Genomic DNA, 24,995 nt, shown 5'->3' on the forward strand with positions numbered 1-24,995 from the left:
TTCTATGTTACCGCCGTTGACAAAAATACCAATTTTGGTCTCTTCTATAGTGAATGAGGACATCTCCACATCCTTGTTCCTCAACCAAGCTGAGATATTCCTTGCCCTGATGTGGGATCTGAACCAAGGATGTCGTTTTGGCTTGTGGAGCTCTTTGAGACACTTGTGATTTAGGGCTATATGAATAAAACATTGATTGATTGATGAATCTCTGATACCCTCCCAAAATACATGTAAATGCTCACATTCGGCAAAAATGATTGATATCCTCTACAGCAGTGGTTCTCAACCTTTTTTCAGTGAACATTTTTTTAATTCAAGTACCCCCTAATCAGAGCAAAGCATTTTTGGTTGAAAAAAAGAGATAAAGAAGTGAAGTGGATTATATTTATATAGCGCTTTTTTTCTAGTGACTCAAAGCGCTTTACATTGTGAAACCCAATATCTAAGTTACATTTAAACCAGATGGGTAAAGTGTCTTGCCCAAGGACACAAGGGCAGTGACTAGGATGGCGGAAGCGGGGATCGAACCTGCAACCCTCAAGTTGCTGGCACGGCCACTTTACCAACCGAGCTATACCGCCCCAAAATACAGCACTATGTCATCAGTTTCTGATTTATTAAATTGTAAAAAATTCCAAAATATTGCCCATTTGTAGTGATCTTTCTTGAACTATTTGGAAAAAAACGATATAAAAATAACTACAAACTTCTTGCAAAATAAACAAGGGATTCAATTATAAATAAAGATTTCTACACATAGAAGTAATCATCAACTTAAAGTGCCCTCTTTGTGGATTGTAATAGAGATCCATCTGGATTCATGAACTTAATTCTAAACATTTCTTCACAAAAAAAGAAATCTTTAACATCAATATTTATGGAACATGTCTACAAAAAATCTAGCTGTCAACACTGAATATTGCATTGTTGTATTACTTGTCACAGTTTATGAACTTACATTCATATTTTGTTGAGGTATTATCCAATAAATATATTTATAAAGGATTTTTGAATTGTTGCTGTTTTTAGAATATTTTTAAAAAATCTCACATACCCCTAGGCATACCTTCAAGTACCCCCAGGGGTACGTGTACCCCCATTTGAGAACCACTGGTCTACAGCTCCACATAAATACCAGCCATCAAACTTAAATTTAAGTTTCAAAAGATCCTTTGAAGGGTATATTACATTAATCATTCTAAATTGTATTTATTTAATTCTGGGAAGAATTGGGTATGTAATATATCTAAAAGCTGAGAAAATACTTTGATTGATACTTTTATTAGTAGATTGCACAGTACAGTACATATTCCGTACAATTGACCACTAAATGGTAACACCCCAATACGTTTTTCAACTTGTTTAAATCGGGGTCCACGTTAATCAATTCATGGTATACCACACAGTATATGCTCTGTTTTTGTGGTTCTAATAGAGATCTTGGTGTAAGTAACATTTCATGTTACAAACAAAATGTTAAGAATATGGAAAATGAGTAATGTGAGAAGTAGCTTTTCTTGTTTTTGTAATGTGAGAAAAGCATGCATGTTTTTCTTTTTGACGAATCCTAACTCGTATATAAATGCTAGCACAGGTCAGCTAAAAATGGAGGGAAAATACATTTGCTTAATTCAGCCTATAAAGCCTCTATCAATCAATCAATCAATGTTTATTTATATAGCCCCAAATCACAAATGTCTCAAAGGACTGCACAAAAACCTAAAAACCTCTATCAATGTTTTATATACATACTGTACGTGTGTGTATATGTACTGTAGTAATAGGCACAATCATAATAAGGTTAAGTTAAAGTACCAATGATTGTCACACACACACTAGCTGTGGCAAAATGTTCTCTGCGTTCGACCCATCACCCTTGATCCCTACCTAGGAGGTGAGGGGAGCAGTTCAAAAGCCAGTATCTGTGATGGTGTGGGGGTGCATTAGTGCCAAAGACATGGGTAACTTACACATCTGTGAAGGCACCATTAATGCTGAAAGGTACATACAGGTTTTGGAGCAACATATGTTGCCATCCAAGCAATGTTATCATGGACGCTCCTGCTTATTTCAGCAAGACAATGGCAAGCCACGTGTTGTAACAGCGTTGCTTCGTCGGAAAATAGTGCGGGTACTAGACTGGCCTGCCTGTAGTCCAGACCTGTGTCCCATTGAAAATGTGTGGCGCATTATGAAGCCCAAAATACCACAACTTAAACTCTACATCAGGCAAGAATAGGAAAGAATTCCACCTGAAAATCTTCAAAAAATGATCAAAAAGGAAAGGCCACGTAACACAGTGGTAAAAATGCCCCTGTGCCAACTTTTTTGTTTGCAATTTGTTGCTGCCGTTTTATTCTAAGTTAATGATTTGCAAAAAAAATAAGTTTCTCAGTTTGACCATTAAATATTTTGTCTTTGCAGTCTATTCAATTGAATATACGTTGAAAAGGATTTGCAAGTCATTGTATTCTGGAGTAAAACGGAGGTATTCTGCCACCATTTCTGTTCCCCCTGGTGATTGAAATCAGGATGAGAGAAGTGGAGAAGGACAACTTGGGTATATGGTTTGGTAAGAAAGATCTGTTCGACCTTGATTTTGCTAATGACATCGCACTCTTTAAAAAATAACACACAAAACATGCAGAGAACTAAAGAAGTCATAGCAAAAAATTGGCCTATGACTCAACGAAGATAAATGCAAAGTAATGGATTTTGGAAAAGATATTCACAAGGTGGAGCAATTCCAATATTTAAGGAGCACTATTATGGCAACGATGGTAAAAGCTCGGAAGAAATAAGAACACAGATTGGCGAGGAGAACTCAGTATTTGGAAATCTTTACAGCCTCTGGCAAAGACAATACAACAATGGGGTCAAAGTAAAATATATGAAGCTTTCAACTCCAGAGTCAGGGCAATTCAATTAAGGCTATAACTAAACTAGTCGGCGAAAAAAGTTCCCAAAAAAAGGAACAACCGAAAATCACTCCGAAAGGAGGAAAACACAAAAACAATAACAAACTATACTTGGCGCCGTATATTCTCCGAAATTTATTACAAACAAAAAAAAAAACGCTCCTACCGGAGGAAGAAACACTGGTTATGAAACTTCTTCACTGTCGCTAATCTAATACAGGTTAACAAAAAATGTCACTCAAAAAATTGAGGAGGAAGAACTGTAAGAAAAAGTGAAAACTCACCACTTCGGCTGCACAACTATCCATCCATTCATTTTGTACCGTTTGTCCGGGGCTGCAAAACTAAACAACACACAATCACTTTGCTGAGGAGGAGAAAAAGAAAACTCAAAATATTAACGAAGGAATTCAGGATCAAGGTATTCAAACAGGGCTTCACGGTGGAAGAGGGGTTAGTGCGTCTGCCTCACAATACGAAGGTCCTGCAGTCCTGGGTTCAAATCCAGGCTCGGGATCTTTCTGTGTGGAGTTTGCATGTTCTTCTCATGAGTGCGTGGTCTTCCTCCCACCTCCAAAGACATGCACCTGGGGATAGGTTGATTGACAACTCTAAATTGGCCCTAGTGTTTAAATGTGAGTGTGAATGTTGTCTGTCTATCTGTGTTGGCCCTGCGATGAGGTAGCGACTTGTCCAGGGTGTACACCGCCTTCCGCCCGATTGTAGCTGAGATAGGCACCAGCGCCCCCAAAGGGAATAAGCGGTAGAAAATGATGGATGGATGGTTTTCAAACACAAGACGAGGCAAGGCATGGACAGGAAGCTAGAGAGGCACTAACAAACGAGACAATCTGGCACAGAACAAAGGGAGACGTGGGCTTATAAGACACATGAGGGTAATGGGGAACAGGTGGAAACAATCGGGCCAGCCAGGGATGACGTCAGACTGATGACACAAAAGACATGCAATTTACAAGACAGAAGAAGAAACCAAGACAAGACATCCCTCACCGCGGTGTGACACTTTACAAAAAAAAAACATTGGCGGCAAACGCCGTCGCTTGCTAGCTTGTGCGCGCCAGCTTTCTGAGACTCGTATTTTGTTAGCTCAGGCAGGATGAAGCGGCGCTTTTATTGTGAAGACAGGAACTGTGCAGTCGGTCTTCAGAAATTTGACGGCACTTAAAGCGTCAGAGTGTTGAAATAAAAAGTGTTTCTCGCCTTCCTGTCGGTCATTGTTTCTTAATAATGTCACAAGACCCTCGGGTGCCGCGAATGTCAATAAAGTGACGGAAGTGATGTCTTGATGAAAATTGATGATCGCAAATTTTTAGGTCTATTTTTTTAATGCCTGGCTGGCAATCCACTGGCACACCCTCCGCGATCAACCGGGAGCTTGTGATCAACGTAATGGGCACCCCGGCTCTATACCTTTAAAACATGCTCACATCTGCATAGCTGCTGCTAACTGAACAGGAGCCATAGTAAATGTTCGTCCTTCAAGTAAGAGTGTCTACTCCAGGGGTGCCCACACTTTTTCTGCAGGCGAGCTACTTTTCAATTGACCAACTCGAGGGGATCTACCTCATTTATATATATCATTTATATTTGTTTATTTATGAAAGAGACATTTTTGTAAACAAGTTAAATGTGTTTAATGATAATACAAGCATGTGTAACACATATAGATGTCTTTCTTTCACAAAGACAAGAATATAAGTTGGTGTATTACCTGATTCTGATGACTTGCATTGATTGGAATCAGACAGTAATGATGATAACGCCCACATTTTCAAATGGAGGAGAAAAAAAGTTGTCCTTTCTGTACAATACCACATGAAAGTGGTTAGTTTTTGGCATCTAATTCATCCAGCTTCCATACACTTTACAAGAAAAACATTGGCGGCAAATTCCGTAGCTTGCTTGATTGACATTCACGGCACCCGAGGGTCTTGTGAGATGAAAAAATGACAGAGAGGAAGGCGAGAAACACTTTTTAATTCAACAGACTTTCACGCCGTCCCTTCCGTCAAAACTCTAAAGGCCGACTGCACATTTTCTATCTTCACAATAAAAGCCCTGCTTCATGCTGCCTGCGCTAACTAAATAAGAGTCTCGGAAAGCTGGCGTGCACATCACTTGTGCACGCCAGCTTTCTGAGGGATCGCTTGTGCACGCCAGTTTTCCGAGACTCTGTATTTAGTTAGCGCAGGCAGCATGAAGCAGGGCTTTTATTGTGAAGATAGGAAATGTGCAGTCGGCCTTTAGAGTTTTGACGGAAGGTACGGCGCGAGAGTCTGTTGAAATAAAAAGTGTTTCTCGCCTTCCTCTCGGTCATATTTTCATAATAATGATCTTGCAGCAGCCAGCGTCATCTCACAAGACCCTCCGGTACCGTGGATATCATTTAAGTGACGTCTTGGTGAAGATTGATGATCACTAATTTTTAGGTCTATTTTTTTTAAAAGCCTGGCTGGAGATCGACTGACACACCCCCCGCGGTCGACTGGTAGCTCGCGATCGACGTAATGGGCACCCCTGGTCTACTCTATAAAATAGTGTAAAGACATTTTAGAATATTAAAATAAATTAGGGGCAGCACGGTGGAACAGGGGTTGTTAGTGCATGTGCCTCACAATACGAAGGTCCTAAGTAGTCCTGAGTTCAATCCCGGGCTCGGGATCTTTCTGTGTGGAGTTTGCATGTTCTTCCCATGACTGCGTGGTCTTCCTCCCACCTCCAAAGACATGCATCTGGGGATAGGTTGATTGGCAACACTAAATGGGCCCTAGTGTGTGAATGTGAGTGTTGTCTGTCTATCTGTGTTTGCCCTGTGGTGAGGTGGCGACTTGTCCAGGGTGTACACCGCCTTCAGCCCAAATGCAGCTGAGATAGGCTCCAGCACCCCCCGCAATCTCAAAAGGGACAAGCGGTAGAAAATGGGTGGATGGAAAATAAATTAATCGTGACTGCAAAATCATTGGTACCACTAAAATTGGCCCTAGTCCAGTGGTTCTTAACCAGGGTTTGATCGAACCCTAGGGGTTCGGTGGAGCCTCCACTCGGGCCACACCCGACTCATCGTGTACAAAAAAACTTCTCCCTATCGGCATATATTGGATACGACAACAGCAGAACCCAAACTGATTTGCAGGTGTGTATTTTGTTACAAGTTCATGCACTGTGTTGGTTTTGTTTTTTGAACAAGGTGATGTTCATGCACGGTTCATTTTGTGCACCAGTAAAAGATCATATCTTTGTCTTGAACTTGAAAAACATTTTATTTTTCACTAAAGAAGGGTTCGGTGAATGCGCAAATGAAACTGGTGGGGCTCAGTACCTCTAACAAGGTTAAGAACCACTGCCCTAGTGTGTGAATGTGAGTGTGAATGTTGTCTGTCCATATGTGTTGGCCCTGCGGTGAGGTGGCAACTTGTCCAGGGTGTACACCGCCTTCCGCCCGAATGCAGCTGAGATAAGCTCCAGCACTCCCCGCCACTCCAAAAGGGACAAGCGGTAGAAAATGGGTGGATGGAAAATAAATTAGTCGTGACTTCACAATAAATTAGCCCAAGTGTGTGAATGGTTGTCTATCTGTGATGAAGTGGCCACTTGTCCTGGGTGTACACCGCCTTCTGCCCGAGTGCAGCTGCCTTCCACGGCCCCGAAAGGGGCAAGTGGTAGAAAATGGACGGATGGATGGATGGATGGACTCCACAATCACTGCCAAAACCATGAACGTGAAAAAGCATATCTCGTTTTCACTTGATTTTAAAAGTGTCTTTTTCAGTACTGAATGATGTTATATACGGTAGTGGGGCGGCATAGCTCGGTTGGTAGAGTGGCCGTGCCAGCAACTTGAGGGTTGCAGGTTCGATTCCCGCTTCCGCCATCCTATTCACTGCCGTTGTGTCTCCTTGGGCAAGACACTTTACCCACCTGCTCCCAGTGCCACCCACACTGGTTTAAATGTAACTTAGATATTTGGTTTCACTATGTAAAGCGTTTTGAGTCACTAGAGAAAAGCGCTATATAAATATAATTCACAATTCACTAGTTCAATAAAGGTCTGCAATCAAGTATTTGATGTTTTTCCATCCATCCATCCATCCATATCCTACCCCTTATTCCCTTTGGGGTTGCGGGGGGCGCTGGAGCCTAACTCGGCTACAATCGGGCGGAAGGCGGTGTACACCCTGGACAAGTCGCCATCTCACCACAGGGCCGACATAGATAGACAGACAACATTCACACTCACATTCACACACTAGGGACCATTTTTTCCCGTCCAAAGGCAAAACCTAGTAACTCACTTCTAGCTGATTTTGAGAAAATAAAGGAAAACCAATCTATCTTGATGCTGTCTTACAAAGATCTACAAAGTCATCAGACGTATAGATGTTTTCTTGAGCTTTCATTTTCTTGCCGATTGAGCCATGGATTGAATCTGCTCTCATGAACGTGGGCCCTTTCTCCAGATATTTTATCACAATCTCGGGTGGGCCCCATTCTGCGTTTGCACACTGGGCAAGAGCCGTGTACAGTGTCCAGTTTTTATTTTGACCTCCACAGTTTTCTGCCCAGAAGAGTATGCAAGGGGAAGAATCAAGAACAATACATTTAATGAAGGTGCTTGCAACGTCCTGGGCCAATCTTCCAAATATCCCCTCGTGCCATACTATCACATAATCAGGTTGACCGTCGGACCCCATTCGTGCAAATGTCTCATTAAAGACAATAAGGCCCCCATTCGTGCAAATGTCTCATTAAAGACAATAAGGCGACTGACAAAGAAGCTCCGATTGGTCCCTTGAGATACTAGGTTTTTCTGTTGTATCTACGCGGTTATGTGGTAGTTGCTAGGTCCTGCCATGCGCGTAACAGCTTACTTACGGAACAAATAACAATATCGCATACACTAATGTAAAGCATATCACCTAGGAACTCCAGAATTATTATCAGCTCAGTTTTGACCAAAATTGAGTTACTGGGTTTTGCCTTTGGACAGGAGATTTAGTGTTGCCAATCAACCTATCCCCAGGTGCATGTCTTTGGAAGTGGGAGGAAGCCGGAGTACCCGGAGGGAACCCACGCAGTCAGGGGGAGGACATGCAAACTCCACACAGAAAGATCCCGAGCACAGGATCAAACCCAGGACCTTTGTATTGTGACGCAGACGCCCTAATTTCTCTTCCACCGTGCTGCCTTATTTGAGGTTTTTGTGCGATTAAAAGAATGTCAGTGTGGAATAATCAGGATGTGCACGTCCATGACGTTGGTGCAGGTTAGCCCCGGTTGCAGTAAGTTGTGCCCCCCAGAGAGGCGTTTAAAAAAAGTGAAGGAATCATTGTTTTTGAGGAAGCTGGAAATGTCCAGGCCTTGTCTCTCGGCCTCTTCATGCAACCCTCCATCAGTAACGGCCCCCGCCGCCTCGGTGGGTCCATCCTGACCGTCGGTCCCGCCGCTCAGGAAGACGGGACCCTGGAAACCTCTCAGCTCCAGTCCCACTCTCATTGCCAGCTCCTGGTTCCGACCTCCACGGCCTTTACCCGTCAGCTGCACGGTGGGCTCTCCCCCCGCCAACACACAAGTAGTGCCCCCCGCCTGTGAACGGAGCCGCTCCAAGCTCTGCATGGTGCGGCGCAGGTCCTCGCTGTCCACGCCCACCTCGGGTCCTAGATTCAGCACCTTGGCTCGGATCTCAGACGAGGGTTCCTGGTGGGGGCCGGCGAAGCGAGCCAAGAGGCCGTACAGATGGGACACCGACCGCACATCGCCACAAACTCCCGGCGAAAGCACCAGCGGGTTAAAACCCAATTCCTGCGCACGATGGGCCGCACGCTGGAGGGCGACGCTGTTGGAGCCGATCACGGCGTTGAGGACATGCCCCGCCTCCTCCCCCTTAACTTCCTGTCGCTGAGGCAGTCTCCCCAGCACGTCCTTAACAGAGGCGGGTGCGGAGTCCAGCAGCTTGTAGCGCTCAAGAACAGCCAGCACGTCCTCGCGACACACCTGACCCCCCACAGTGGGGCCGCTCGCTATCAGGTCCAATGGGTCGCCGATCACGTCAGACAGTATCAACCCGAGCACCTGTGAGAAGAGCATTTCATTAAAACACAACAAATACACAAGCTAAATCAGTTTTTATTCACAGCAAAAATGTATTAGGGTTTTTTTTGCACAGGAAGAAAACATGTAAAGTTTGTAACACTCTTCAGGTAAACGTCTACCGTTTACAGAGATAGACTATGTTGCCAAACGTATTTGCCCACCCATCCAAATGATGAGAATCAGGGGTCTTAATCACTTGGCCCGGTGTATAAAATCAAGCACTTAGGCATGGAGACTGTTTCTACAAACATTTGTGAAAGAATGGGCCGCTCTCAGTCATAGGATGCCACCTGCGCAACAAATCCAGTCTTGAGAAATTTCCTCGCTCCTAAATATTCCAAAGTCAACTTTATTATAAGAAAAGTGAAGAGTTTGGGAACAACAGCAAGTCAGCCACCAAGTGGTAGACCATGTAAATTAACAGAGAGGGGTCAGCGGATGCTGAGGCGCATACTGCAAAAAGGTCGCCGACCTTCTGCACAGTCAGTTGCTACAGAGTTCCAAAACTTCGTGTGAAATTGCAATTAGCCCACGTACAGTACGCAGACAGCTTCATGGAATGCATTTCCATGAATATTTATTGATATTACATACAAAAAACGCGGAAGTGATATTTTGACGAGAAAATTACTGTTTAAAAGCGCGGATTTCCGCGTTTCCGCGCACATTTTACATGCCTGCAAGTTCCAAACGGCTTATAAGAAGCAAGTTTGGAAGAAGGAAAGATTGCTATAAAATCTCTTAGCCAAGCCTCCATGGTTTCATTTCACATTTTAGAGACTTACGGGGATCCCTAATACACAAAAACCGAAACAAAAGAAAAGTTGGCTTTGCATAATTTTCAGTCTCATATTTTAGTTTTTTATCCAAATTAATTATAAAAATGAAATTTTGAGTTTTTTTTTTTCTATAAAGTAAAAGTATATTTCTCCATTTTTCAAAGTTTCTGTTATACATAAAAACAATTGAAATTATTATTATTAAGTACACATTTCCATTTTTGGTGAGTTGTTCTTTTTACCCAAAATGAAAAAAAAAAAACAAGAAACAAAACAAATATAAATGGTGTATCTAAAATAGTTTGGAAATATTTGTTTTACTTTTAATAGTTAAAGCTAAAGTACCCATGATTGTCACATGATTCCCTGCATTTGACCCATCACCCTTGATCAATCCCTGGGAGGTGAGGGGAGAAGTGAGCAGTGAAGTGAAGTGAATTATATTTATATAGCGCTTTTCTCTAGTGACTCAAAGCGCTTTACATAGTGAAACCCAATATCTAAGTTACATTTAAACCAGTGTGGGTGGCACTGGGAGCAGGTGGGTAAAGTGTCTTGCCCAAGGACACAACGGCAGTGACTAGGATGGCGGAAGCGGGAATCGAACCTGCAACCCTCAAGTTGCTGGCACGGCCACTCTACCAACCGAGCTATACCGCTAGACCGAGCAACAGCGGTGGCCGCGCCCGGGAATCATGTTTGGTGATTTAACCCCCAATTCCAACCCTTGATGCTGAGTGCTAAGCAGGGAGGTAAAGGGTCCCATTTTTATAGTTTTTGGTATGACTCGTCCAGGGTTGGAACTCACGACCTACCGATCTCAGGGCAGACACTCTAACCACTGTGCAGTTTTTTTTCCTTATTTTTTTCTTCCTTTATATAAAAAAATCCTAAATAAAATGTTTTTTATATCACAACGGTGCATTTAATTATTTTATCAAAGAAAAGCAGACTAAGATTAAAAGCAGTAAGGGTGTGGGAAAAAATCGATTCGAATACGAATCGAATCGTTTACGTTGTGCGATTTAGAATCGATTCTCATTTTTAAAAAATCGATTTTTTTTTAATTATTTTTTTTTAAATCAATCCAACAAACCAATACGCAGCAATACCATAACAATGCAATCGCAGCAATACCATAACAATGCAATCCAATTCCAAAACCAAACCTGACCCAACAACACTCAGAACTGCAATAAAAAGAGCAATTCAGAGGACACAAACACGACACAGAACAAACCAAAAGTAATGAAACAAAAATGAATATTATCAACAACAGTATCAATATTAGTTATAATTTCAGCATAGCAGTGATTAAAAATCCCTCACTGACATTATCATTAGACATTTATAAAAAATAATAAAAAAGAACAATAGTGTCACAGTGGCTAACACTTGCATCGCATCTCATAAGCTTGACAACACACTGTGTCCAATATTTTCACAAAGATAAAATAAGTCATATTTTCGGTTCGTTTAATAACTAAAACAAACTTACATTATTGCAATCAGTTGATAAAACATTGTCCTTTACAATTATAAAAGCTTTTTATTTATTTTTTTTTTTTTTTAAATCTACTACTCTGCTAGCATGTCAGCAGACTGGGGTAGATCCTGCTGAAATCCTATGTATTGAATTAATACAGAATCGTTTCGAATCGGAAAAATATAGTTTTTGAATCGAGAATTGAATCGAATCGAAAAAATCAATATATAATCGAATCGTGACCCCAAGAATCGATATTGAATCGAATCGTGGGACACCCAAAGATTCACAGCCCTAAAAAGCAGTGTTTTATCGCCACACAAAATACTTTACTCCATTAAAAAAAAATCTAAAAGTTTGTGTATTCAATAAAAAAAAGCGTAAATAAAAATATCTTAAATCTCTAAATTAATTTAGAATAAAATCACAAATAAAATAAAAAAAAAATCATAAAAAGATGGAAATTGTTGTACTTTCTTTACATCTGCAAAACAACTACCGTAAAATCAATTTCTAAACAAAGAAAAAAATTACATTTTGCGATACATGCTTAGATTGGACATACCATAGGTTTTTAAGTACAATAATATGTTAACAGAGGCTTCACGGTGGCAAAGGGGTTAGTGCGTCTGCCTCACAATACGAAGGTCCTGCAGTCCTGGGTTCAAATCCAGGCTCGGGATCTTTCTGTGTGGAGTTTGCATGTTCTCCCCGTGAATGCGTGGGTTCCCTCCGGGTACTCCGGCTTCCTCCCACTTCCAAAGACATGCACCTGGGGATAGGTTGACTGGCAACACTAAATTGGCCCTAGTGTGTGAATCTGAGTGTGAATGTTGTCTGTCTATCTGTGTTGGCCCTGCGATGAGGTGGCGACTTGTCCAGGGTGTACCCCGCCTTCCGCCCGATTGTAGCTGAGATAGGCGCCAGTGCCCCCCGTGACCCCGAAAGGGAATAAGCGGTAGAAAATGGATGGATGGATGGAATATGTTAACAGGTATACAAAAGTACATGGTAATGAGTATAAAAAGTACCTGAGCAGGATGAGCACATCGTGCAAGTCCTCCGCCTTTTAAGGTGGAAAGAGCGCGTCGCACCGTGTTCAGCTCTTGAATGGTGGCACCGGCGGCCGCCAGTTTGCGAGTGACGTCCAACTTCTCCTGCAGCGTTATTGGAGGGCTGGGTGCAGGTAACAGTGCAGAACCTCCACCTGGGCAGTTTCATCCATTGTGAGTACATCTGTTGTCTACACCTAAGAAATCAAAGACGTGTACCTGAGATAAGAACCAGCAGCAGGTCTTTGTCTGTGAGTTCACTCGCCAACTTGGTGATGCACTCGGACGCCTTCATGGAGTCAGAGTCAGGCAGGTTGTGTTGAGCGCCCTCCATGACTCTGATGCGACTACTTCCTGTTACCAGCAGGTGACTGCCAGCACAACAAGACCCTGTCAAGCCTTCACACTGGTATTTTTTACAAATATCTGTTACCCTTCAAACAAAACAACCATTTCTTTAAATTATATCATTTATTATAAGACAAAAAAAAAAAGACAAAAAACTACCGTTTTTTCTTGAATTGCCGCCGGGGCTCTAATTAATTTAAAACCTCTTCTCACTCCTGCGTTTACCAAAGGTATGCGGTAAAAGTAAGCATGCGCAAATTATTTTAAAAACTCTTCTCACTCCGGCACTTAACAAAGGGATGCAGTAAACATGTGAGTGTGATGTAATCTTGGACCTTAAATCCTACTGAATAGCTCTTAATCTTCTTCCCTTTATGCGATTTCAAATTACCGGTATTGAAATCAGCCTCCTCCATTTTGAAAATGATGACAGGGGAAGTGTCACTTGTGACGTCACGAGTTTGACCAGGCGGTAATTATTTTGCGAAGCGAGTTTGACACGGCAGTAATTCAAGGCAGGCGCATACTATATGCCCTGCGGCAACTCAAGGAAATACGGTATATTCTTCTAAATGTACTGCTTTTAAAAATAATTCAATTAATATAAATAAAACAGATTTTTTTTTTGTATAACCATACAATTTTATTTTTTTAAATTATGACTTGATTTTGGGAAATTTAAAAAAAATTGTGTTCAGTAAAATTACGTTTTTTTTCTTAGAATTTAATGACTAGATATTTGTCAAATTCAAACATTTTTCCTCATAATATTATGATTTAATTTTTCATAATCGGATGACTTTTTTCGCTTGTAATTGTAACTTTTTTTTTTTTATAAAATCATTTTCCCCCTCATAATCCTACGATTTTATTCTTCTGAAATTATGACTTTGTAATTTTGTAATTATGACTCAGTAATGCTGACATTGTACCGATCCGTTGTGGTGAAGAAGGAGCTGAGCCGGAAGGCAAAGCTCTCAATTTACCGGTCGATCTACGTTCCCATCCTCACCTATGGTCATGAGCTTTGGGTCATGACCGAAAGGATAAGATCACGGGTACAAGCGGCCGAAATGAGTTTCCTCCGCCGGGTGGCGGGGCTCTCCCTTAGAGATAGGGTGAGAAGCTCTTCCATCCGGGAGGAACTCAAAGTAAAGCCGCTGCTCCTCCACATCGAGAGGAGCCAGATGAGGTGGTCCGAGCATCTGGTCAGGATGCCACCCGAACGCCTCCCCAGGGAGGTGTTTAGGGCACGTCCAACCGGTAGGAGGCCACGGGGAAGACCCAGGACACGTTGGGAAGACTATGTCTCCCGGCTGGCCTGGGAACGCCTCGGGATCCCCCGGGAAGAGCTAGACGAAGTGGCTGGGGAGAGGGAAGTCTGGGTTTCCCTGCTTAGGCTGTTGCCCCCGCGACCCGACCTCGGATAAGCGGAAGAAGATGGATGGAAGATGGGTGGAAATTATGACTTTGTATTGTAATATTTCCATTTTCTTCTTGTATAAGTAATTTCCTTGTATAATTGACTTAATGACTTTATTCAAAAAATGTTGCAACTTTTTTTACAAGTTTATTCTTCTGAAATTCCAACATTATTGTAATATTACGTCTTTACTCATTAAAAAAAGATCACTTTTCCTCATAACATCCCAACGTTATTTTTTTAAAACAGTGTCTAATAACACCAGGTTATATTTGTAGAATTTAAACCTTTTCGTCATAAAATTTTGACTATATTTCTTCATAATAGGTCGTTCTCATAAATGTGACAATTTCGTCTTCTCATAAAATTATCAATTTTATTTTTGTGAAGTTATGACTTCTTCCTCATAATCTTACAACGTTATCCTAGTGGTATTACACCTTTAGTTTCCGTGATTTTACACATTTTTTTACTCATATTACAACTTTATTCATCATGATTATACAACTTTTTCCTCATAATCTTACAACTTTATTTTCGTGATCTGATTACTTTTTTCCTCATAACTTTACAACTTTATTTTCGTGATTTTACAACTCTTTCACTTATTATTTTACGATTTAAGTTTCAAAATTTTATGATTTTTTTTCTTCATAATCTTACAATTTTATTCTTCTAAAGCTAAGATTTTCTATTATAATCAACTTTCTTCTTGTTTATTTAGACTTTTCTTCCCACAATTAGCTTGTAATATTCCAACTTCATTTCTGTGAAAATCTAAATTTCTTTCTTGTAATATGATTTCAAGAAATAGTGCCCATTTTTCCTTACGATGTTGAGACTTACAGTTGAATTATGACATTCTAATAATATTCCAACTTTATTCTTGTAATAATCCAATTTATGTCTTTTAATTGGACTTTATTCTCATAAAAATGTGACTATTTTTCCTCATTATCTTGCAACTTTATTTTTCAAAACTTTATTAAAGACTTTTTGTAAATATTACAGCTTTGCTTCTGTAAAAGAAAATGTTCTTGATAATATCCTAACGGGGTGTTTTTTAAATACAAAAAAAACAATTAACAGCAAATTAAAAATTATTTAAGGTAAAATTATGACGACATTTTTCCATAATTTTTCAACTTTATTTTTGTAATATTACGATATCTTTGTTTTGTAATGTTATAAATGTATTCTTGTTGAATTACTTTTTTTCTTGCAAAGGTTTGACTTTGATCTCTAACCATGACTTTTTTTTCCCCCGTAATATTGTAATTTTAATCTGATAAAACAATGACTTGTAATATTTTGTTTTTGGAAACTTTTCATCGTAAAATTTGGGCTATATTTTTTTATAATCATATGACTTTCTAATAAATGTGACAATTTTGTCTTGTCATAAAATTATCGACTTTATTTTTGTGAAGTTATGACTTTTTCCTCATAATCATTCAAAACTTTATAAAAAACTTTTTTGTAAATATTACAGCTTTGCTTCTGTAAAAAAAATAAATGTTCCTGATAATATCCTAGGGTTTTTTTTTTTTAAAACAATTACAAGCAAATTGAAACTTATTTTAGATAAAATTATGACTACATTTTTCCAAAATTTTTCAACTTTATTCTTGTAATTTTACGACATCTTTGCTTTGTTATGATATAAATGTATTTTTGATTAATAGCTTTTTTTTTTTGCAAACGTTTGACTTTATTCTCTTACCATGACTCTTTTCTTCCCTCCCGTAATATTGTAATTTTAATCTGATGAAACAATGACTTGTAATATTTTGTTTTTGGAACATTTTTATCGTAAAATTTGAACTATATTTTTTTATAATCCTATGACTTTCTCATAAATGTGACAATTTTGTCTTGTCATAAAATTATCGACTTTATTTTTGTGAAGTTAGGACTTTTTCCACATAATCTTACAACCTTACGCCTTTCTTCTCACAATTTGCTTGTAATATTCCAACTGTATTTCTGTGAAAATCAAGATTTCTTTCTTGTAATACAATTTCACTTTCCTTAAATAGTGCCCATTTTTCCGTACAATGTTAGGGACTTACAGTTGAATTATGACATCCTGATAATATTCCAACTATATTCTTGTAATAATCCAGATTTATGTCTTTTAATTGGACTTTATTTTCATAAAAATGTAACTATTTTTCCTCATGACCTTGCAACTTAATTTTTCAAAATTTCTAAAAGACTTTTTTGTAAATATTACAGCTTTGCTTCTGTAAAAAAAAATGTTCCTCATAATATAGCGTTTTTTTTTTTTTTTAAACAATTACAAGCAAATGGAAACTTATTTTAGGTAAAATTATGACTACATTTTTCCATCATTTTTCAACTTTATTGTTGTAATTTTACGACATCTTTTCTTTGCTTTGTTATGATATAAATGTATTTTTGATTAATTACTTTATTTTTTTTGCAAACGTTTAACTTTATTCTCTTACCATGACTCTTTTTACCATGACTCTATTGTAATTTTAATCTGATAAAACAATGACTTGTAATATTTTGTTTTCGGAAGATTTTTATCGTAAAATTTGAACTATATTTTTTCATAATCCTATGACTTTCTCATGTGACAATTTTGTCTTGTCATAAAATTATCGACTTTATTTTTGTGAAGTAACAACTTTTTCCACATAATCTTACAATTTTACACCTTTCTTCCGATAATTTGCTTGTAATATTCTAACTTTATTTCTGTGAAAATCAAGATTTCTTTCTTGTAATTTGATTTCATTATCCTTAAATAGTGCCCTTTTTTCCTTACGATGTTAGGAATTTATAGTTGAATTATGACATTCTAATAATATTCCAACTTTATTCTTGTAATTATCCAGATTTCTGCCTTTTAATTTGACTTAGTTCTCATAAAAATTTGACTCTCTTTTCCTCACGACCTTGCAACTTCATTTTTCCAAACATTATTGAAGCGTTTTTTGTAAATATTACAGCTTTGCTTCTGTAAAAAAAATAAATGTTCCTGATAATATCCTAGGGTTGTTTTTTAAAAACAACTACAAGCAAATTGAAACTTATTTTAGGTAAAATTATGACTACATTTTTCCATAATTTTTCAACTTTATTCTTGTAATTTTAAGATATCTTTGCTTTGTTATGATATATATGTATTTTTGATGAATTACTTTTTTTTTTTGCAAACATTTGACTTTATTCTCTTACCATGACTCTTTTTTTGCCTCCCGTAATATTGTAATTTTAATCTGATAAAACAATGACTTGTAATATTTTGTTTTCGGAACATTTTTATCGTAAAATTTGAACTATATTTTTTTTATAATCCTATGACTTTCTCATAAATGTGACAACTTTGTCTTGTCATGAAATTATCGACTTTATTTTTGTGAAGTTACGACTTTTTCCACATAATCTTACAACCTTACGCCTTTCTTCTCACAATTTGCTTGTAATATTCCAACTGTATTTCTGTGAAAATCAAGATTTCTTTCTTGTAATACAATTTCACTTTCCTTAAATAGTGGCCATTTTTCCGTACAATGTTAGGGATTTACAGTTGAATTATGACATTCAGATAATATTCCAACTATATTATTGTAATAATCCAGATTTATGTCTTTTAATTGGACTTTATTTTCATAAAAATGTGACTATTTTTCCTCATGACCTTGCAACTTAATTTTTCAAAACTTTCTAAAAGACTTTTTTGTAAATATTACAGCTTTGCTTCTGTAAAAAAAAAAATGTCCTCATAATATAGCGTTTTTTTTTTTTTGAAACAATTACAAGCAAATGGAAATTTATTTTAGGTAAAATTATGACTACATTTTTCCATAATTTTTCAACTTTATTCTTGTAATTTTACGACATCTTTTCTTTGCTTTGTTATGATATAAATGTATTTTTGATTAATTACTTTATTTTTTTTGCAAACGTTTAACTTTATTCTCTTACCATGACTCTTTTTACCATGACTCTATTGTAATTTTAATCTGATAAAACAATGACTTGTAATATTTTGTTTACGGAACATTTTTATTGTTAAATTTGAACTATATTTTTTTATAATCCTATGACTTTCTCATAAATGTGACAATTTTGTCTTGCCATAAAATCATCGACTTTATTTTTGTGAAGTTATGACTTTTTCCTCATAATCTTACAACTTTACGCCTTTCTTACCACAATTTGCTTGTAATATTCCAACTTTATTCATGTGAAAATCAAAATTTCTTTCTTGTAATTTGATTTCATTATCCTTAAATAGTGCCCTTTTTTCCTTACGATGTTAGGAACTCATAGTTGAATTATGACATTCTGATAATATTCCAACTTCATTCTTGTAATAATCCAGATTTCTGCCTTTTAATCGGATTTAATTCTCATAAAAATGTGACTCTTTTTCCTCCCGATCTAGCAACTTCATTTTTCCAAACATTATTGAAGCCTTTTTTGTAAATATTCCATCTTTGCTTCTGTAAAAAAAAATGTTTTAATATTGCAATTCTATTCTGATGAAACGATGACTGGTAATATTTTTTTTTCGGAGGTTTTTGCTTACTTTTTACCGTGTTGCCTTAAGGTCTGCTGAATGCCGTGTGGCACGCTGATGACTCCGCCCACGAGGTGATCTTCCACAATCCTCTCTGCCTCGGCGGCCATGCCCAGCACGGCTTTGCCAAAGCCCACGATGTGCACGTTGTTCTGCAGGGGGAATTCGTGTCCTCCGACGATGACCGAGTCGTTTTTACGCTGCAAGCCCTGACGGACCACAACGTCCGGCTGCACGGACTCCACCGCCGCCACAAACACCTGGCGTGCTCCGTAGTCCAGTGACATGTTCCTGTTCCCAAGCAGAGTCACAAATGGTTGGGGCCGGAACAGAGAAAGAAGACGTGCCATTGTTGCCTTAATGGAATTGCCTGGGAAGGAAATAACAGTTTTTGCTGCAGTTTTTGTACGAATATTAATGTCAATGACACCGATAAAGTGAACTAAAAGTGTTGCACATTGACAACCCTGCAGAAAACAACCACACAAAACCCTACAAGCCTAAATAAGAACATAGTCAGAGTGAATAAACTAAAAAAATAGTCTTTCTGAAGCGTCCTACCTGTGAAAAATGCAATTGGGATTCCAAAACAATGGCTGCCGGCTCTTTGTGTCACCTTAGCAGCCTTTCCAAAGTCTGCCAAAGACAAAAAAAGTTGTGTACTTTGTGTGTAATGATTGACTCGGACTTACCACATCGCCAGCGTCGCACTGACCCTCCCCTGCCTTTCATTCGTCACATTGTCTCGCTGCTGCACGACACAAAAAAGAGACACAAAGTTGTGGGTTTGTCGGTGATGAGACTCGAGCAGGATGTGAAAGTAAATCTTAAATTATGTTTATTATTCATCATGTGTGGCGTTTTGCCTGAATCCACTTCGATGCTTCTCAAGTAGTGCATCCGGAAAGTAGTCACAGCGCTTCACATTTTCCACATTTTGTTCTTATTCCAAAATGGAATAAATTCATTTTTGTCCTCAAAATTCTATACACAACACCCCATAATGACAAAGTCCGTCCATCCCTAGGTTTTCTACCGCTTGTCCCTTTTGGGGTTGCTGGGGCCTATATCAGCTGCATTCGGGCGGTAGGCGGGGTACACCCTGGACAAGTCAACACCTCATCACAGGGCCAACATAGATACACAGACAACATTCACACTCTAAGGCCAATTTAGTGTTGCCAATCAACCTATCCCCAGGTGCATGTTTTTGGAGGTGGGAGGAAGCCGGAGTACCCGGAGGGAACCCACACAGTCAAGAACATGCAAACTCCACACAGAAAGATCCCAAGCCCGGGATTGAACTCAGGACTACTCAGGACCTTCGTATTGTGAGGCAAATGCACTAACCCCTGTTCCACTTTCTACCGCTTGTCCGCTGGAGCCTATCTTAGCTGCATTTTTTTTTTTTCTTTGTCATTAAAAAGGGAGGTTTTTGTCATGAAAAAGGGAGGTTTTTGCACTAATTGTAAGTGTATATTGTGTTTTTTATGTTGATTTAGTTAAAAAGAAGAATATATATATATATATATATATATATATTTTTTTTTTTTTTTTAACAAAAAATTCTTCCGCGGCCCGGTACCAATCGGGCCGCAGAAGAATGGTTGGGGACCACTGCTGTAAGACATGGCTAGCGAGCAAGCGGCTAAAGTCCATGTGCAGTCTGCAGTGTTTTAGCTACTTCTAAATCACTAATCCTCACCTCCATGGCGACAAATAAATAAAGTAAGTTTCTTACAAGTATCATCCCTGCGGGACAAGGAAAAGCTACACATGCTTCACTACACACCGTAGCTCACCAGCGTCACAATGTAAACGAACACCATGGGTGGATCTACACCTTACATCCACTGTAATGACACCAAGTACAGTAGCGTATCTAGTCGTTACTACTATGATTACATCGATATTTTTTGGTATCATAATTTTTTTTCTCCGTTTTTTTTACATTCATACTATGTTTATAAACTCAAGAAAAACATCCCATCACAGATGAGGACTTAACCCTTGTGTAATGTTCATATTGTTGGCTTTTAATGCCTCACCATCCAACATTTTTATGTTAAAATATATTGAACAGATGTTTATTGGGATAAAGTAAACATCCGTTCAGTATTTTAACATAAAAGTGCTGGATGGTGAGGCATTAAAAGTCACAAAATGCAACGGGTCCATCAGACCCACAAACGCTGGCTGAGTAACAGCAATATGAACATTGCACGGAAAATTTCACTGCCAGTTTCTGCACCCCATAGGGATTCTTCTTTTGTGTTTCTGCACCTGCGGTTCCCACACAAGGCTGCAACATTGTTTGTCAACACTGTCTGCTCTCATTTTGTCGCACATTTGACCCTCTGATATTCTGTGTACCTATGCTCTGTCCTCCCCCTGTCTATGCCTGCTGTGTGTGTATGTATATATGTATTAATATGTGTGTGCGTGTATGTGTGTGTGTGTGTGTTTCAGTACACAGAACATCATATTCCACACTTCTATTAGCCTTGGGTCCAGTGGACCCGGATATCTTATATGTAATAGAAATGTGTAGGGGGGGGTGTATGGTGTGTGTGGTCATTAAATATGTATTCTGATATATAATACGTTCTTCACAGAAAATGAGTGAAGTGAAGTGAATTATATTTATATAGCGCTTTTCTCTAGTGACTCAAAGCGCTTTACATAGTGAAACCCAATATCTAAGTAACATTTAAACCAGTGTGGCTGGCACTGGGAGCACGTGGGTAAAGTGTCTTGCCCAAGGACACAACGGCAGTGACTAGGATGGCGGAAGCGGGAATCGAACCTGCAACCCTCAAGTTGCTGGCCACTCTACAAACCGGGCTACACCGGTAAATGAGCCAAAGTCAGTGAGTTTCAATTTGAAAAAATAATTAATTGTATAATTTTTCTTTTAATAAAAAATTAAAATGGGTCCCACAGACCCGAACACCACACAAGGGTGGTGAAATTATGACCATTGTACGATCCTGTAACTACTTGGTATCAGATCGATAGCCATATTTGTGGTCTCATCCAAAACTAATGTAAAGTATCCAAACAACAGAAGAATAAGTCATTACAACATTTTAACAGAAGTGTAGATGGAACATGTTAAAAGAGAAAGTAAGCAGATATTAAAAGTAAAGGTTAATATCTAGTAGGAGATGTTATATCATATAAGTATTATTAGTTTTTTAGACATAACTATAATTAGTAAAAAAACAACATTTTACAAAAATATTTCCATGTTTTCTTATCCTATAATGTTTGTCTTGAACACACAACTGTACCACTAATACTGTGAAATTTTAATCCAAGTACATCCTAATCAGAGCAAAGCATTTTTGGTTGAAAAAAAGAGATAAAGAAGTAAAATACAGCACTATGTCATCAGTTTCTGATTTGTTAAATTGTATAACAGTGCAAGATATTGCTCATTTGTCGTGGTCTTTCTTGAACTATTTGGAAAAAAAGATATAAAAATAACTAAAAACTTGTTGAAAAATAAACAAGTGATTCAATCAGAGGCAGTATTTAAGCTCGTCTTTGCCAGTCAGTCCCCCTGGCGTCAATGTGATCTTTTCTTGCTCTGTGCTGATTTGTTTCATGCCTTGCTATAGTTTCGTGCTTAATGCCATGCCAAGTAAGTTTTGTTTGATTTATGTTCATAGTCTGTTCACGCGTTAGCTTTGTTCCTTAGCCCAAGTTGTGCCTCCACTGTGAGCGATTTTTGTTTGTATCTTTTTTTAGTTTAAATTAAATCATGTTTTTACCTAAATGCCATTTCCCGAGTAGTCCGTCTGCCTTCCTGGGAGAACGACCCTGCAGCAAGCTGCGACCCCCCCCCCGTCGTGACATAAAATACTTCTTACCATTAATGCGACTTCTTGAACAGGTGCAGTAGAAAACGGATGGATGGATTTAAATGCATGAGAATGTTTTATATTTTGCACGTTAATTTTAGCACTGTGATTACCAGCGAAATTACTTATAATTACCGTGTTAAGCAATGTCGGCTAAGATTTATCTGAGAGACAGATGCAGTCATCAAAAGAGCCACATCTGGCTCCAGAGCAGGGGTGCCCATTACGTCGATCGCGATCGACTGGTCGATCTCGGAGGGTGTGTCAGTCGATCTCAAGCCAGGCATTAAAAAATAGACATAAAAATGAGCAATCATCAATCATACTAAGACTTCACTTTCGTCAGTTGTTTGACATTCTCGGCACCCGAGGATCTTGTGAGATGACGCTGGCTGCTGCGAGCTCATATTTAAGAAAAAATTCACTAACAGGGCGGACGCAGAGAAACACATTTTATTTCTAGAGACTCCGTACCTACTGTCAAAACTCTAAAGACCGACAGCACAGTTCCTGTCTTCACCATAAAAGACCTGTTTCATCCTGCCTGTGCTAACAAAATAAGAGTCTCAGAAAGCTAGCGTGCACAAGCTAGCAAGCTACGGAGTTTGATGCCAACGTATTTCTCCCCCGCCCTCAGCGACCGCTTTCTCACTTGCTTGCCCACCCGCACAGTCACTGACGTCACTCACCTGCTGCCAGACATTAAAGGGCCACACACACATATGCTACTCTCATAACAAAGTGTTTAAAAACGAGTATGCAAGTTGGACAAATGAGATGCCAAATCCAACCACTTTCATGTGGTATTGGACAGAAAGGAGGACTTTTTTTTTCCTCCATTTGAAAATGCGGACGTTATCAGCACCACTGTCTAATTCCAATCAATGCAAGTCATCAGAATCAAATACACCAACTTATATTCTTGTCTTCATGAAAGAAAGGAATCTATGTGTGTTAAACATGCTTGTATTATCATTAAACACCATTAACTTGTTAACAAAAATGTCTCTTTCATAAATAAATAAATATAAATTATAAATAGGAATGAGGTAGATCTCCTCGACTTGGTCAATTGAAAAGTAGCTCGCCCGCAGAAAAAGTGTGAGCGCCCCTGCTCTAGAGCCATAGGTTCCCTACCCCTGGCTTATTCCCTTTGGGGTCTATCTCATCATATTATATATTTACAAAACCATACGTCCATTTTATACTGCTTGTCCCTTCTGGGGTCGTATTCTATTTTTTAGCATAACATTTTATCTTGGAATATGTGGTTTATTTTGACAGGATTTCTCAAGTTTGTCATTCGCGCTGTACTGTCGTCGTGATTTGTAACGTACATTTGAGCAAACGACAAACATATTTACACATACGTCACACAACATATTGTTGCTTTCTATTCGACGTGGGGGGGCTTACGTGACATGTATGTATGGCTAAGAAGCTGAATAGAAACACAAAATAACATAACACATAATTGAGAAGCAGCCATGTTTGCTCTATTTTTACTCACCGCCTCACGTTGTGGTGCGTTAGAGTACAAATAGAAAGTTGGACTTTAGCGCGATGAACCAAATCGTCGACGTACTGTAGCCTACTCTCAACGTTATTTCGTAAAAATGTTCAAGAACTGTGGAAAAAAAGTACAATTCTTACTTGCACAGTGCTTTAAATTACAACCAACACAGTTGTGGTTGTAATATGACATGTTTTTGTTTCCTTCCAGCGCAATCATTTAATCCTCCCGGTATCCTTGACTGCAACATTCTGCTTGCTCCCCGGTCTGCTTTATTTTGGTTTTGTTGTGGATTTTCAAAAGAGCATAGAAGCGCGTTACTGCCATCTGCTGTCGGCGGTGTGTCATTACATCTCTATGTGGTGCTGACTGTAAGGTTGCTGAGGTAATTTTTAAGTGTGCCCCCTTTTCATTGGTAATAAATTATTTTTTTTAATTAATTTTGCACGACAAGCCCAATTACATAAAGTAAGCATTTTTGAAAAAAAAAAATTTAAAAACATTTTCAAAATTGTCATATTTTCTTGGAGGAAAAAAAAAAGTTGGAATCTTGGGACCAAGGTAGAGATTACTTTTTTTTTAAGTTATAATTTTACAAGAATAAAGCCATTTTGGGGAATTAATTATAGGAGAATAAACCTTTCATGAGGTAGTGACTTGTCCAGGGTGTAAACCCGCCTTCTGCCCGAATGCAGCTGAAATAGGCTCCAGAGACCCCACGCGAGCCCAAAAGGGACAAGCGGTAGAAAATGGATGGATGGATGAATGGAATTTGTATTCTCCAGAAATAGATTTGAAATATTTTAAGAGTGTGTGAATGTTGTCTGTCTATCTTTGTTGGCCCTGCGATGAGATGGCGACTTGTCCAGGGTGTACCCTGCCTTCCGCCCGATTGTAGCTGAGATAGGCACCAGCACCCCAAAGGGAATAAGCGGTAG

General features: G+C 38.8%; 1 protein-coding gene across 4 annotated transcripts; it reads right to left on the reverse strand.

Moving 5' to 3' along the window:
* Positions 1 to 5,200: 5,200 nt before the first annotated feature.
* Positions 5,201 to 24,335, reverse strand: glyctk (glycerate kinase). Of its 4 annotated transcripts, none has more exons than XM_061889093.1 (7): positions 24,198 to 24,335; positions 19,371 to 19,429; positions 19,240 to 19,314; positions 18,688 to 19,048; positions 12,569 to 12,720; positions 12,329 to 12,504; positions 5,201 to 9,011 (listed from the first exon to the last, which is right to left on the reverse strand). In XM_061889093.1, the coding sequence occupies exons 2-7, from the start codon at positions 19,408 to 19,410 to the stop codon at positions 8,160 to 8,162; spliced, it is 1,656 nt and encodes a 551-aa protein (XP_061745077.1). In that variant the 5' UTR covers positions 19,411 to 19,429; positions 24,198 to 24,335; the 3' UTR covers positions 5,201 to 8,159. The 4 variants fall into 4 exon arrangements, with proteins under 4 accessions (XP_061745077.1, XP_061745083.1, XP_061745070.1 ...); XM_061889099.1 differs by having other exon boundaries at positions 24,202 to 24,323; XM_061889086.1 differs by lacking the exon at positions 24,198 to 24,335 and adding an exon at positions 24,055 to 24,192.
* Positions 24,336 to 24,995: the final 660 nt, after the last annotated feature.

Source organism: Nerophis ophidion, linkage group LG02 (genome assembly GCF_033978795.1).
Source record: "Nerophis ophidion isolate RoL-2023_Sa linkage group LG02, RoL_Noph_v1.0, whole genome shotgun sequence".
NCBI lineage: Eukaryota > Metazoa > Chordata > Actinopteri > Syngnathiformes > Syngnathidae > Nerophis > Nerophis ophidion.

What these genes read in the sequence shown, in the direction of transcription:
- glyctk (XM_061889093.1), bottom strand. Translation starts at nt 19,410, where the DNA reads ATGAAAGGCAGGGGAGGGTCAGTGCGACGCTGGCGATGTG. An exon ending in CCCAATTGCATTTTTCACAG is followed by an intron (nt 19,049 to 19,239) that starts GTAGGACGCTTC and finishes TTTCCTTCCCAG; the next exon opens with GCAATTCCATTAAGGCAACA. An exon ending in TTAAGGCAACACGGTAAAAA is followed by an intron (nt 12,721 to 18,687) that starts GTAAGCAAAAAC and finishes TTGTGCTGGCAG; the next exon opens with TCACCTGCTGGTAACAGGAA.